Source organism: Typha latifolia, chromosome 5 (genome assembly GCF_019914945.1).
Source record: "Typha latifolia isolate L0001 chromosome 5, TyphaL0001v2, whole genome shotgun sequence".
Taxonomy (NCBI): Eukaryota; Viridiplantae; Streptophyta; class Magnoliopsida; order Poales; family Typhaceae; genus Typha; species Typha latifolia.
The window spans coordinates 16,635,580-16,649,206 of record NC_133090.1 but is presented as its reverse complement, the minus strand read 5'-3'; the positions used below and the strand labels follow the sequence as shown (position 1 = coordinate 16,649,206).

Below are 13,627 nucleotides of genomic sequence, written 5' to 3'. Positions count from 1 at the left end.
TGTTCGGATTTGCTCCGTTGCTGTCGGTTCACAACTCCAAATCATATAGAATTAGTATTTCCCGTCCACCAAAATCTACATCACCTTGTTTGTCGCTTGCAGGAAAGTGTGGAGTTTAACAACTTTCAAATGGGATCTCATCCAATCGCTCACCTGTCTTGTTTGCTGTCTTCAAATGTCATACTAGACTAGGATGCACTTGGCCTCCTCTGGCGTAAGTTGAAGTTTCTTTGACATAATAATTCGGCAAGTTGACTAAAACTACCAAATGCCATTACAGCATTACTTATCTTATCCAAAACGACGATCCGATACCACTTTCTCGAATTATAATAAAACCGATAGAATTGACGGCAACTTTCATACAAAGGTCTACGAGAAAAGATAACAGTTTCGTTCTTTTCACTTACGCGACACGAGATCCATTGGAGTCATGAATTGGCCACACAAGACACGAAAGATAAGAGAAATGCTACACGGCTTTGTAGGAAGTTTCACTGCACATCACATCAACTAAACAAATCAAGTTTATATATATATATATATATATATATAAAGTCACCTAACATAGTAACATGGAGGGAAAATTCATTCATCTTTAGTACCTGCCGAATTAGTTATTGTTTAAAAATATATTGATACTAGATACATCGAGGTACAGAATCTTACTATGGTGATATCATATCTAAGTGTTAGACAATCCGACAAAGCTGTTCCTGGAGCTAGCTAAATGACACGTTTTCCATGCCTGCACCTACGAGAGACTCTAAGACATGGGCATCCACACTTCCAGCTTTCACAACAGTTGTTAACTATATAAAAGAAAAAAAAAAACTAAAGAAAAGAATAGAAGAGATTAGGCAGGCAACAGAGAGAAGTAGAAATTCGTACATCAATCATAAATGGTGGCTAATTAATTTTCCTAGCGTTGTAAACACATATTAATTATATCTACTCCTCTTACATAAACAGTAAAAACTGCAGCTCTATAAGTGTGAACGCTCGACTTCCAAAACGCTGCACTAGTCATCTAAGTCAACTCACGCATAAACGTATGTTACTTGAACGATAACCTTGCATCATTGATGATATACTTTAAATTAGAGATAAGGCTAACGACTCTAATCCTGCCAACTAATTAAGATTTTTTTTTTTAAATTAGACGCCGTCCAGAGAAAACGTAAACTGTTTAAAGCTTCTTCTTTTTTTTAATTTTTATTTTATCGGAAAAATGTAAGCTTACCATGTGATGCAGCATTGACAGGTGGTCCACGAATAGAAGATATTAAAATATAGTCTTACCTCAGCTGCGCCATCCCCTGCCCATTTTGTCGCATCCCACATGGTGTTGCCACGTCATGGTATGTACCCCACTGGAGCACCTGTTCACTTATATAATCACCACATGCCAATTTCCTTTCGTTCCTCCTTCCCCAACCCAGGTCCTTCCCTTATTTCTTCTCTTCTCTTCTGCGACTCCACGGAAGGCGAGATGCTAGAGGACACGTGGAAGACGATCTGGGAGTTTGCGGGGGGCTGGCTTACCCCGACCGTCCTTTTTGTGGTCCTCAACATCGTGATCGGGACCATCGCGCTTAGTTCTCGGGGGGATCGCGCGCGTCACGGCCAGCAGGATCTTCGAGACGACCGTGGAGCGGAGGAGCACCGTCCGATAGCTCGCACCTCCTCCTCCGTCCTCGAGCGCCTCCGGTCTGTAAGCCTCTATCGCTTCCGATCCGGCGACTACCCCTTCGAAGCTGCAGATCCGATCCCGGAGACCGTCGCCGACACGCGCGAGCCCGACGGTGCCGGAGAGGCGGAGGAGCACCGCCCGATGCCTCGCACCTCCTCTTCCGTCCTCGAGCGACTCCGCTCTGCAAGCCTCTACCGCTTCCGATCCGGCGACTACCTCTCTGATGCCGCCGCCGTCGACGATCAGACACCGGAGCCCGCCGGCTCCGTCCAGGCCGAGGAGCACCGTCCGTTGCCTCGCACCTCCTCCTCCGTCTTCGAGCGGCTCCGCTCTTTGAGCCTCTACAGATTCCGATCCGGCGACTACCTCTCGGATGATCCGACATCGGAGACCGACCCCGCAGCCGGTGGGGTCAAGGAGCACCACTATGGGCGGAGTAAGTCGGAGTCCCAGCCGCCGCCGACCGTGGCGGAGGGGAGGATTAAGAAGACGGCGAGCAGTAGCTCGGCGTTCGCGGGAGAGGACGAGGAGGTGGACGCAAGGGCGGATGACTTCATAAATAGGTTTAAGCAGCAGCTTAAGCTGCAAAGGCTTAACTCCCTCTTGAATTATACAGAGATGCTTAACCGTGGGAAATGAGCTATTTTATTGTAACTCTCCTTTAATTACTATCTTTATTGTTATTATTATTATTATTAATTTTTCTTTCTTTTCTTCATCTTTGAATGCTAAATTATGTTGGTGTAGTTTCTTAATAATTCCCTTCAAAATAAAAATAAAAGAAGAAGAAGATCAGCTAGCAACTCACCGAAACTTATGTGGCTGGAATTATACTTTGTTTATGCTGAGGTCGGTAGTAAATGATAGGAGAGATATGATTGAGATGCTGACTTCAATTTATGACCGGAACTTTGCTCCGAAAGTTTTGCTTTCTTGAAGCGATCAAAGGTGCTGCTGCTTTTAGATGTGAGAAAGCCACGTGGCGCACTTTAAGTTGCTCATAGGTACGATAAATAATATATGCATAATTTCATTTATACTCCTACTTCTTAAATCTTTTTTTTTTTTTTTTTTATATCCTAAAAGGATTTTGGATTTAGAGGACCATATAGTTTCTGTTCGGATTTTTTGTTTAAAAAAAATAATTCCAGAGAGTGTATGTGGTAGTAAAAATATTTAAAGAGTGCGTATTAAAAACAATGTTAATTTATGAGTCTAAATGAAATTGTCCTGCTTGCTAATATACTGTGGAATGTCGGGCCAGATTGAGTTCGCTTTAGTGACAAACTTTTGGGCTTGTTTCGGCCCAATAGCCAATCCAGTAGAACACTCGAATCTCGAACCGTCTATATATAGAGAGTGAGAGAGATACCGAGAGAGACGTAAACGTTACGGCCTCGAGAGCGATGGATCGCTCTCATCAGCTGCAGGTCTTCTCCGAGCGAGTTGGTGCCGTGCCGTACTACAAACGTAAGTATTGCCTGGAAGTCGTTTGATTCAATTCCTGAGAGGAACTCTTTCTCATGCTAACCTAGAATGGAGGTCTTTTTTAACATTTTCATTTTGGTAGTAGAATTAGGGGAAGTAAATGCTAATTTCTAGTCGTTTGTTTTGTGTGAGATATCGATGCATCGAGTGTGGTCTGAATCAGTGATAGTCTAACTATGCAATTGCTGGAGGAATGCAAGTATTTATAATATTATGGCGTTGGAGTTGCCATCTTAACCATGTTGCTTGATTTGTTTCAGTTAAGAAATTATTTCAACTTCGGATACTTGTTAAGCTATTATTGAAATTTTGTGCGCTATAATTTACTGGTATCTTGCTATGAACTACACGTGACCTCCTGATTGTAATCTTTTACTGATCTATTTAAATGAGGATAAATTTCGAAGACCACGGTGGATAATCTCTTCTGCTATAGGGACATATCGAGTTGAATTATCAAGTTGTATGTATGGAAGCGATCACTTCAAGTTTGATTCATCATCCATGCATAGCATAAAGAAATGAAAGATGAGTTTAAACCCTTCCTTGTTTATAAGTTTCATTTTAACCACCAAGACTGACTGAAACCATAGTGTAATTGTACATATTTGCTCTGAAATAAAAAAATTGTTGGAACTAATGAAATGCTAATGGCTGATGGGAAATTTCAGATTGGTTGGTTAAAAACTCGAAATTGATCTGCTGTAGCTGAAATGAAAATATTTTGATCGAAAGTGCTGACCTTGTTTCTAGGTTAGGGGTAGGTCATATGTAATGTTAAAATGATCACAAGTGATGCACTGACGGGTAACACCTTTGGCTTAGCTTTTTCTTCTTCTAACTTTCTGTTTCTTACTAATACAGAAATGTTCTATTTTTCCTCAATGCATGATTGCAAGAAGATAATCTATTGCATCAAGGCACTACTACTAACAAGTAATAAAACTTAACCGGTCCTGTTTATTGTTTTATACTTACACGAATTATAATCTAGTTTGTCTAGACTTCTATGTGATTGAAAAGTGCTTCGCCAGGTTCAAATGGCCATTATGGGTCATGCTTTTAATTAGTAAGAACTGGGATCAGTTTGAGGATTCGGAAGGTGAAAGTTTTTTAAAAGAGACTTTGCTAAACCTGCGAGATTAGCCTGAGAATGAAACAAATATAGCACACTGCTATCAATACCCGCTAAGATGCTTTACACCCTTTATAAATATTACACTAGCTGGTACAGAGAAATTGATCTTTATTGTGGTATTAACATGATTCTCTGCTTTTTATTTTTCAGGCAGTTTATTTCTATTAGATATTTCCAGATTATGAGGCATGTCTTTTGATGGACATGAGTTGATTTCTATGACCAAGATTGTGCAAGCAATGTGCAATGCCATATTATACGAACCCAGTATAAGGAGGTGTTGCTTTCATAAGAACTACTATATGACATTACATGTACTTTCATCTTCTAAAATCTTTTCTAAATCATACCTTTACTGCATATATTTTAGCAAGTACTTATTTTTTGCATATGACAAGAATGAAAAGGAAGAAAATGATCTTGCTCTTCGGGATTACTATTGCATTTGATATCCGGAAGAATCAAAGTGTACTTTTAGACATTTGCATCACGAGTCATTGACACATCGTTAAGTTTTGGATAAAGGTTGATGATTTAAAGCGTATTCCTCTTTCAAAATTGTAGATACTTAATATCTTTAGTTGCAATGCTTAGGAATTGTTATCTTATTTAGTTGTATTGGTCAGGAAATGTCAATTTAACACTATGTATATCTGTTGGTTGGAGGATAAGTTGTGGCTGAAGGTGCTGAGAGGATATTTGGAACTTGTTAGATAAACATGAAAAAGATGTTACAATTGAAATGATGTGTTGGTAAGCAAAATGTTTACAGTTAAATGTTGACGATTTTATGCCAAATTACATGCATTTTCATATTTTGGAAATTATGATCCTTTGCATCTAGGATATGTTTCACGGAAATGTTCTATGTTGGTTTGTTATTATTCTGTTGCATATCTATGAACACTTGCAGACATAGCATGTCGCCGTACTGGTATTGTAGTCTTAGGCTCTTAGTAATCTGTGTATTAATTCGCGGTAGGTCTGATTAGAGGTGACAGATGATCAGTCATCTTGACAATATTGCAGATGGGCACCACAATAGATGTAGTTATTTGGAGGTGGTTTTGTCAATTGGCAGGAGAATTCTAGACACAGTAAGGATCTTCTCTAGGTCCGTATCTGATTAACATAGATTGACTCAATATCCTTTATAACATGGTCATATAGTGGTCAAAGATATTTATTCTTTCTTAGAGGCAAGCTCATAGTCAGACAACAGTAGGAAGGATACATTTTTATTGAGCTAGTGCCTAGTGTCCATAAAATACTGTTATAAAGAATCCTGTTAATACGAGAGGCAAACGTTTTCTTCTTTATTGATAGTTTTATTACACACGTCATTGATAATGCCCAAAATAGTGAAATACTGTTCAGAATAAGTGATCCAAGTCCTAGATAATTTAGACATAAATGTCCTGCGGGTAGCAACATGTAGGAGAATATCTTCTGGGATTCATTAATGCTCTCTACTCTCTAGTACAGAATCAGAAATGTTTTCTATACTTATTAGCTAGGTTGCCATTTTTACATTATGCTTTTTATGACTGCAGCTTCTTGATATCCACCTTCAGAGAATAGTTCAATATATATCCAATGCAGCACTGGATTCTTTTGGCAGTGGTGTACACGTCAAAACATACAAGACTGCACACACGATTCTGATTTTGTTTGGGCTAATTTCAAGTAAGTACACGACAATTCATCTAGTGTCCTATTTATCCTATATGACATTGTCATTTAGTGGCCAAGATATTTTATCCTTTCTGTAGAGACGGACACATAGGCAAAAGATAACCAAAGATATGATTCTCGTAGAACAGTGTCGAACGCAATCTGCTTATATATGTAGCTAATGTCGAAGAGGTGGACGTAGTTTTCATTCGTCAATTTTAATTTGGACCAAATAACGTATACTAATCCTTTTAATATCTTCCTTTGTCGAATCAATAATTTTCTCTTCTATACCTCTAACATCCTCATTAATTTGCTAAAGGCTTTCTATTTTCTCCCTCCCACTTCTCTGTGTGTGTGTGTCTGATAACGACGCTAACCAAAGTGACAGAAAGAAGGACATCATAGCAAAGTAATAAAGATCATGTCTCTCCTTTGCTGTGAGACATCTTTCCTTGTCCCAATATTATTGACATGACAGTAAATCTATCTCTATATATATATAGAATATTATGACAATATATTTAGAATTGAGGGTAGGGTGGCACACATCATTTATCACATGTATCTTCTAATTTTCTCGGCATGCTTAGATGTCAAGATGAAAGAGGTGAGATGTTGATACATCACCTCTCTTCTAATTTCTTTTTAAAAAGTTTACCGACATATCTCTTCTCTTCAGCAGTTAAAAGGAGTGATACAGCAGAGTACTTCTGTTCAACTTTTAGAGTCATCATTTCCCTTCCTATCGATCCTCTGTAAAAGTAAAACCATTCCTTTTTCTCTGCTGTATAGTTGTCTGAGTCATTGCTTCTTGATTCGTTCTCCAAAGAAGTGGCAAGAACTCCATCTTGGAAACAGGCAGCATAATTTTTTAAAAACAGTTTCATACTATTCTGCAACACATACTCGACGGAGGCCTAATCAAACTGGTGGTCATTTGGTGGGGGCATCCAATCTCCGACAATATGATGCTTTGATTGAGCTTTAGAATGCTTTGCTCCATATAAATTTCGGCTTTCCGAATCTTCTCACTTCCCATAATGATAGGAATCTTTAGCTTTTCTACGCATACATCCGACATGCGATATATTTCGGCGCTCCAAATCTTCCTCTCCTTTTTTTTTTCCCCTCCTTTAATGACTGGAATCTTTAGCTTTCTCACTAGAACAAACATATAATACAATACAATCATAATAATGCATACAAGGTCACACCAAGGGTCACATTTGATACCAAAGTGCATACCTCTCCCATAACTGAGGGCCCAAAAGTTGTAATCCTGAAGCAAAGAGAGGAGGGACAAGGTGTCAGTTTGTCTACAGAGACTCACACAACTCTAGTTGTGTGCTGCCAAATTGACAAAGTATTCTCTTGGATGTCAAGTTTGATCCGGTGATGCATGCCACCTTTGTATATGTGTCACTAGGGTAGTAGCTAGAGATGCCATATATATTATAGGCTCTGGAATCTATGCCAGTAGACAGGATTGGAAAGGGTTTGGGCGAAGGGAGATGGCAGACCTGTTCAGATTTGGGCCATCACTTGTATTGCTTTTGGCACACTTTTTACAGCTGTGAAGTGTTTAGTGTTGATTGGCTTGGTAAACTGTGAGCCAGCTTAATAAATAGTAGGATCCCTTCTGGAGCTTATAGGTTGCAGGAATTTGCTGCACTCTGCCTACTCTGGTGACGTGGTTAGACACGTTAATAAACGAAAGGTCCTCTTCATTTTTTAAGAATTGGAGCAACCTATAGGGTTCCGCCACTTTTTCTAAACCCTACTGTACCCACTGCCGGCCTTTATAATGTTTTCTCTCGTTAAGTACCTTAGATTTTCCTACATGGGCACGTAAGTACGTTCGACACTTGGATGCTTATATGGAACCTATCATATATAGTCAATGGTGGCAAGTAGACAAATTAAAAGAATTGGTATATATATATATATATATAAATCGATGGATTTATTTATAAAATTCTCTATATGATTGGCCCGTTTAAATCTTGCCTGATCTCAGCGTGTTGTAGGTTGTGGCTGCCCCCACATCACGTGGCTGATGGCAAGTAAAGCTAAACTACAATAATGGAGGGCTGGGCTTCATGGATCCATTGCTTATGTCAGATTGATCGATCATGCCTATAAACAACCAAAACAAGCGGCGCTATCTATATTAACCAACCAGTAGGAGTACGAGTAGTAGGAGTAGTAGTAGGAGTAGGAGTAGTAGGAGTAGTAGTAGGATTTAGGAAGAAGAAAGAATCTCATCTCATATCAACCAAAAGGTTGGTATGCAGAAAAAGAAAATTAAAAAAGAAAAAGAAAGAAGTTTGATGATCATTTACCCTTTATCCTTTAACTTAATAGTTCTGATGAAAAAGAAGCCATGCAACTCAAAGTCCATCCCTTCAGTCATACAATGGATGGAGAAACTCACTCTGTTATGTGTGTGGTATTACTTTATACCCTGTGTGAAAGGATTGGCCAGATATATAACACCAATGAGTTCAAAGCATGGACAAATATAGATCATGTAAGCAATATTTGGGAATCTGAGCAGAGATACCAAGGCTGTAAGAAGCCGGTTAATGCGGGATCTGCGGTGTACTATAATCTAATATTCTATATAGTTAGATTAGATAGGAGTGGGCATGTGTACAAGATGCGGTTTTAAAGTAATGGCAAACGTGCATGTCTAGTAATCAATGGAGGTAATACAAAATCATTTGAGCAGTAGCTATTATCTTAAGCTTACTACCGAGAAAACAATATTATCACTGTTGGGCGTTGGCACACAGGACAAGGAAGTCGGAAGAAATCACAGAAGCAAGGGCTGTCGTGCCTACGCAAACAAGATTTGATGGCAGGAAGAAGATTTAAACTAAACAAAATGACCCCAATATTTTAAAAGATAGAATAGAGTAATTCGTGATAGCAAATTATCCCCTTGTATTCTCTCCCCTTCCCTTCCCTTCCCTTCCCTTCCCTTCCCCCCACACCTCACTCACAACATCACTGGTAAAAATTCGCAACACGTGGAGACTAGGAGTTGCTGCCGTTGCTGGTACTGTTGCTGTTGCTGTTGCCGTTGCTAATAGTGCAGCCATAGTATTGGAGCAGCCTATTAGCCTCCCTGATCCCGCTAAAATACGCCCCGTGTGTCGTCGAGTAATGCGTCCGGTGTGTCGCCTCCCCAGCAAATAGTATCTGCAGAGGAGCCACGCCATCTTCTTTGCCGCCACGTGGGAGGGGCTCGGCCATCAGATCGAGATCGTCCCCGCTTGATCCGACGGCCACGTAGCTGTAGGAACCCAAGAAGAGCGGGTCCGTCCCCCACTGGCTCCTCTTCACCCTCGCGATTTTCCCGCCCCACTTCGCACCGGTCCCGCCTCCGTTGCACCGTTGATCCGGCTTTGCGATTCGCGCTGGAACCGACGGCGGTAGGAAGGCGTCGATCGTGGCGTGGACCCCCCGGATGACCTCCTCGTCGTCGTTCAACGCCTCGAGCTGCATCGCCTCCTTCCCCACAAACCAGGCGAGCAGCACGCGCGAGCCGCCGTAGATGGGGCAGATCGACTGCGTCCTCCTGATCCACCGCGGTATCTTCGCCACGTGTCCCTCCTTTCCGAACGCCATCTGCAGGAAAGGGAACTCCGCCGCCTCTGCCTCTGCCTCCATCTCCATGAAGAGTTTATTGACGAGACCGAACCCGAGCCTCCCGATGGCGTCGAGCTTGAAGGCCGGGAGAGCGGGATAGAACTCGATCCCCCCGGCCTTGAGCACCCCGAGCGACACCGTCAGGATCACGTGATCCGCCGCCACGTCCTCTCCGCCAACGAAGTGGAGCCGGACGGGGCCGCCCCCATCGGGGAGCCACTCGATGCGGCGGAGACGCTGCCCGAGACGGATAATCCCGGCCGGGAGGGCGGCGGCGAGGTGCTCGACTATGCGCGAGTAGCCCTTCGCGATCGTGATCTGGTCGCCAGGGAAGTCCCGGTACTCGCTCTCGGCAGCGAGGTCGAGGTCCGCTAGGTCATCCGCCGATGTGCACGTGCGCTCCTGGCACTCGTGCATCGCGAACACCGCCTCCTCTAACGCCTCGAGATTCCATGGATCGCCGGCGCCGTTTCTGTCCCCCCCGCTGGCTCGGGAGGCGCGGTACTGTTGTAGGCCTCGGCGGAGGAAAGGGCCGACGCCGAGGCTGCCGTCAGCGGCGGTCTCGGCCTCGCCGGATCTCGCGGCGTCCATGAGGCGGCGGTAGAGGGAGGTGACGGGATCCACGACGGCAGCCGGATCGACGACCCCACCGCCCTCGGCGACAGTAACCGGATCCGACGGGAATCCGTCCATCCGCTCCCACGGACGTGAGTCCTCGACCAGAGCACCGATCTCCCCCGCGAGGGCGTAGACCGGGCTGCCTTCGATGCCATGGATCCACGTGGCGCCCATCTCTACGCGGTCTCCAGCAAAATCAGCTGTCAGGATCCGTCCCCCGATCCGGTCACCAGCATCCACGACGCTTAGGTCGAAGAGCCCTCCTGCCGAAGAGGTGAAGAGGCGGTGCGCCGCGGTAAGTCCCGCCATTCCCGCCCCTACTATTACGATTCTAGGCTTCTTTACCACCATCCCAAACTCTTAGAGAAGAAGAAGAAGAAGAGAGAGAGAGAGAGAGAGAGAGAGAGATAAGCTTAGAAGATTAGTATTGGGGGTGGGGGTTGGGGGGGGAGGGGGGATTATAAAGAGGAGGGAAGGGGAGGGGGTTAGCAGAGAGAGTAGCAATGGAGAAGAATAGCAATAGTGGGTAGCTGGGAAATAATACTGGAAATCGAATAAGGACGAGGCTCTCCTTTTCCTAGGCTCTCCTTTTTTTCGAGCTCCACAAACTATGTGATAGCGTACGTATTACTACGTCTATTAGCTTACTACTTATCTTGGCTTATCTTTTATTAGATTCTTAGTAGCATTAGCAATTGTATAAATAAATGGCGATGCAGACAGATATATTTGTGTATATGAATTATATCTGCTCTTTCTCGTGCTTAGTTGCTTCGCTGTCGATTCATGACTCGAAGTGGACCCATCTGTCTGATTTCCTTCTCACTTCCATATCACTACTCAATAATGCTCACATGCGTATCTGCCCTTCTCAAGAGAGAGAGATAGATAGAGAGAAGCTGTGCCTTGATATGTCATTAAGAGTATATGTCATCCAAGGTTACAATCCTACTATTGGTTTGCTTCTTTTTTTAGCTTCCTCTGCTCTAATAATGCTAACACAAGCGCCATCTTAACCAGCTAAAGCGATATCACACGTTTGTCTCTCTCTGTTTTTGAGATTATAGTTCAGTTAGTTTTATACTTTGCATTAGATAAAAGATACTTTCAACTTTTTCTCTTTTTTTTCTTCTTTATTTAAAAAATAATAATAATAAAACACAGATAAGATGGCCTTATTGGGCATGCGAAAGAAGATGGTACATTGAGAGCAGCAGCTGTCTTTCTGAATTACTCCTCGTTTGATAGATTAGCAAGTGCATTGCTAAGAAAGCAAGGCATTAATGACTCGACTTAGGAGTCTAATTTCTTTTATCCGGAAATGAAATGTGGTATTCTTTCCTTTTATTGCGCGATCGTACACTCAACAATCTTGTCTAGGTGTCTAAAGGAATCTCACAGTACTTTACCCCTTAAATTAACTTATCTTGTACACTATTTTTTGCAACTTGTTAGTCTCACTAAGAAGTTTTAAATTGTTACCTAATTGTTGCTATATGAATCAGTCAAAGTATCATGTCATTATCATTGATGAGCTTGTACCTAAAACAATGCCACTCATCTATTTTGGGTCTATGAGTCTGTTTCCTCTAGATCTTCAATATACGGTTTACCTGTTTTGCAATTCTGTGGGTAGAAGTATCGAAAAAACTTCATTCTTCTTCTATAGAGTTTCTCCTTAAGATATGTGCTTTTGATAACAAATTGAGCAGGTTTAACTCCTGGATCCTAACATCCAACCAGGCAATATTAACTTACTAAATTAAACTCTACTCTGCCCCTAGATTCTGCAATTGTTGCAGTACTCACATTTGTGTTTGAACACACTTAGTTCATGTTTCATTTTCTCCTTAGACTTGAAACCAGATTATCTTCAGCAGGAACTAAATGCTAAAAGTGCAATATTTTACAGGGAGAGAAGTAATAGAAAACAAGGAAGAAGAGGGAAACAAGGGCCCAGATCATCCTGACATATGATTGCAGAGGTCCAGATCCTGACTCATACTGGATATTTGAATCCATGGGTCCAACCATAATCCTGAGCTCCTTTGATGCCACGTCAATCACAGCTGCGACTGGCAACCACCACCACCAATTTGCACATTGATACTTCTCCAATCACTTCATGACTTGGATTTCCAAGTTATTAGAGGTATCGTCAACTACACTTGTCCTCTCGTATTCCAAAAGAATTTGCATTGTCGTAGCCAAAATATATGATCACAATGGGCCCGGCTACTGCAAGGCATTAGGACCAATCTACTAATTTTTGTTTTTGTGAATTAGTTTAGGACCAATCTATTGAGATTTGAGAACCTTAGGCCACTTACTCCTGCTATGCCAACTTGTGGATCTGGAACTGGATTCACATGCATGAACACTGATTTCGATCCAGAGACTTGTAAGAGGAAAAGAGTAAAGAGTCTTCTTCCATAGTCGAACGGTGCCTTGTCTGCTGTAGATAACTCTAATCATCTCATCCATCTTTCACAATTTTGTCTTAAATGGATTTTTATCTGTAAATTGTTAATCGCATCATCTGCAACTATTTGAATGAATGATTCAAGTGCAGAATATTTTGAGCCAATAAACATTTTTTTAAAACCATGCTATTTTCTCTTGCATGGCTCCATCTTTTCAGGAAATATTATCTTTGGAAAGAACTCTTCGTCTTCTTCGAGACCAGAGCTGGCCCTTGGAGCAGGTGCAGAGCCAATCAGATGCCAACAATGAAGCAAGTTAATAATATATGGTGATTACTCTCTCTCTCTCTCTCTCTCTCTCTTTCATAAACTCCCTTTGGGTTATATAAGAAATATTTAGCAACAGTGGGCTGCTCTTTGCAATTTTAGCCTTTTAGCTAGCTTGACATGCGTAAACCTTGACTGGCATATAACTTTGGTTCATCGAAGAATCAAGAGTGCCAGCTAGGCATGCATTTATGCTCAAAAGCCCTCCTCACATACCCACGTCAGCAAGTAAGTAATAAAAAAAAAATTAAAATAACGTACGTGGATACGGTATGAGTCTTTACACATGCAGCAAAGTAAGAAAAGTAAAATAGTACGTCCACAGTACCAAAAGGATCGTATCGTGGGCCAGGGAGCACAGTTGGCGGATTCCTATTTAAATGCTGGGGCCCATAAGGATTTTATTAGCAGCTGTCACCCCCCGTGTACTCACTGTCTCACACGAACACACGTGAGGCAAGGAGGGTTAATTTACTTAATAGTTAAGTGGCACGTACTGTTAAACCTTTGGCCTGGCCTTGCTTGATGACTTTAGGCTTCCTTAATCCAGGCTCTTTGATCTATATGCAATAAAAAAAAGAGACAAATTGCCTGTTGTTTAACCACCCA

The 13,627-nt window shown here is 42.0% G+C and overlaps 2 protein-coding genes and 1 long non-coding RNA gene across 3 annotated transcripts; 2 read left to right on the top strand and 1 right to left on the bottom strand.

The window, feature by feature from the left end:
• The first annotated feature begins 1,150 nt into the window (after positions 1–1,150).
• Positions 1,151–2,411, top strand: LOC140789643 (uncharacterized). The gene has a single exon (XM_073139421.1). The coding sequence runs from the start codon at positions 1,343–1,345 to the stop codon at positions 2,330–2,332; it is 990 nt and encodes a 329-aa protein (XP_072995522.1). The 5' UTR covers positions 1,151–1,342; the 3' UTR covers positions 2,333–2,411.
• A 646-nt stretch (positions 2,412–3,057) lies between these two features.
• LOC140789644 (uncharacterized) lies at positions 3,058–13,096 on the top strand. The gene is made up of 6 exons (XR_012109227.1): positions 3,058–3,163; positions 4,470–4,844; positions 4,946–5,072; positions 5,873–6,005; positions 12,181–12,420; positions 12,910–13,096. It is a non-coding gene; the product is annotated as an uncharacterized lncRNA (long non-coding RNA).
• On the bottom strand, positions 8,855–11,245 carry LOC140789642 (polyamine oxidase 1). The gene has a single exon (XM_073139420.1). The coding sequence runs from the start codon at positions 10,617–10,619 to the stop codon at positions 9,036–9,038; it is 1,584 nt and encodes a 527-aa protein (XP_072995521.1). The 5' UTR covers positions 10,620–11,245; the 3' UTR covers positions 8,855–9,035.
• Positions 13,097–13,627: the final 531 nt, after the last annotated feature.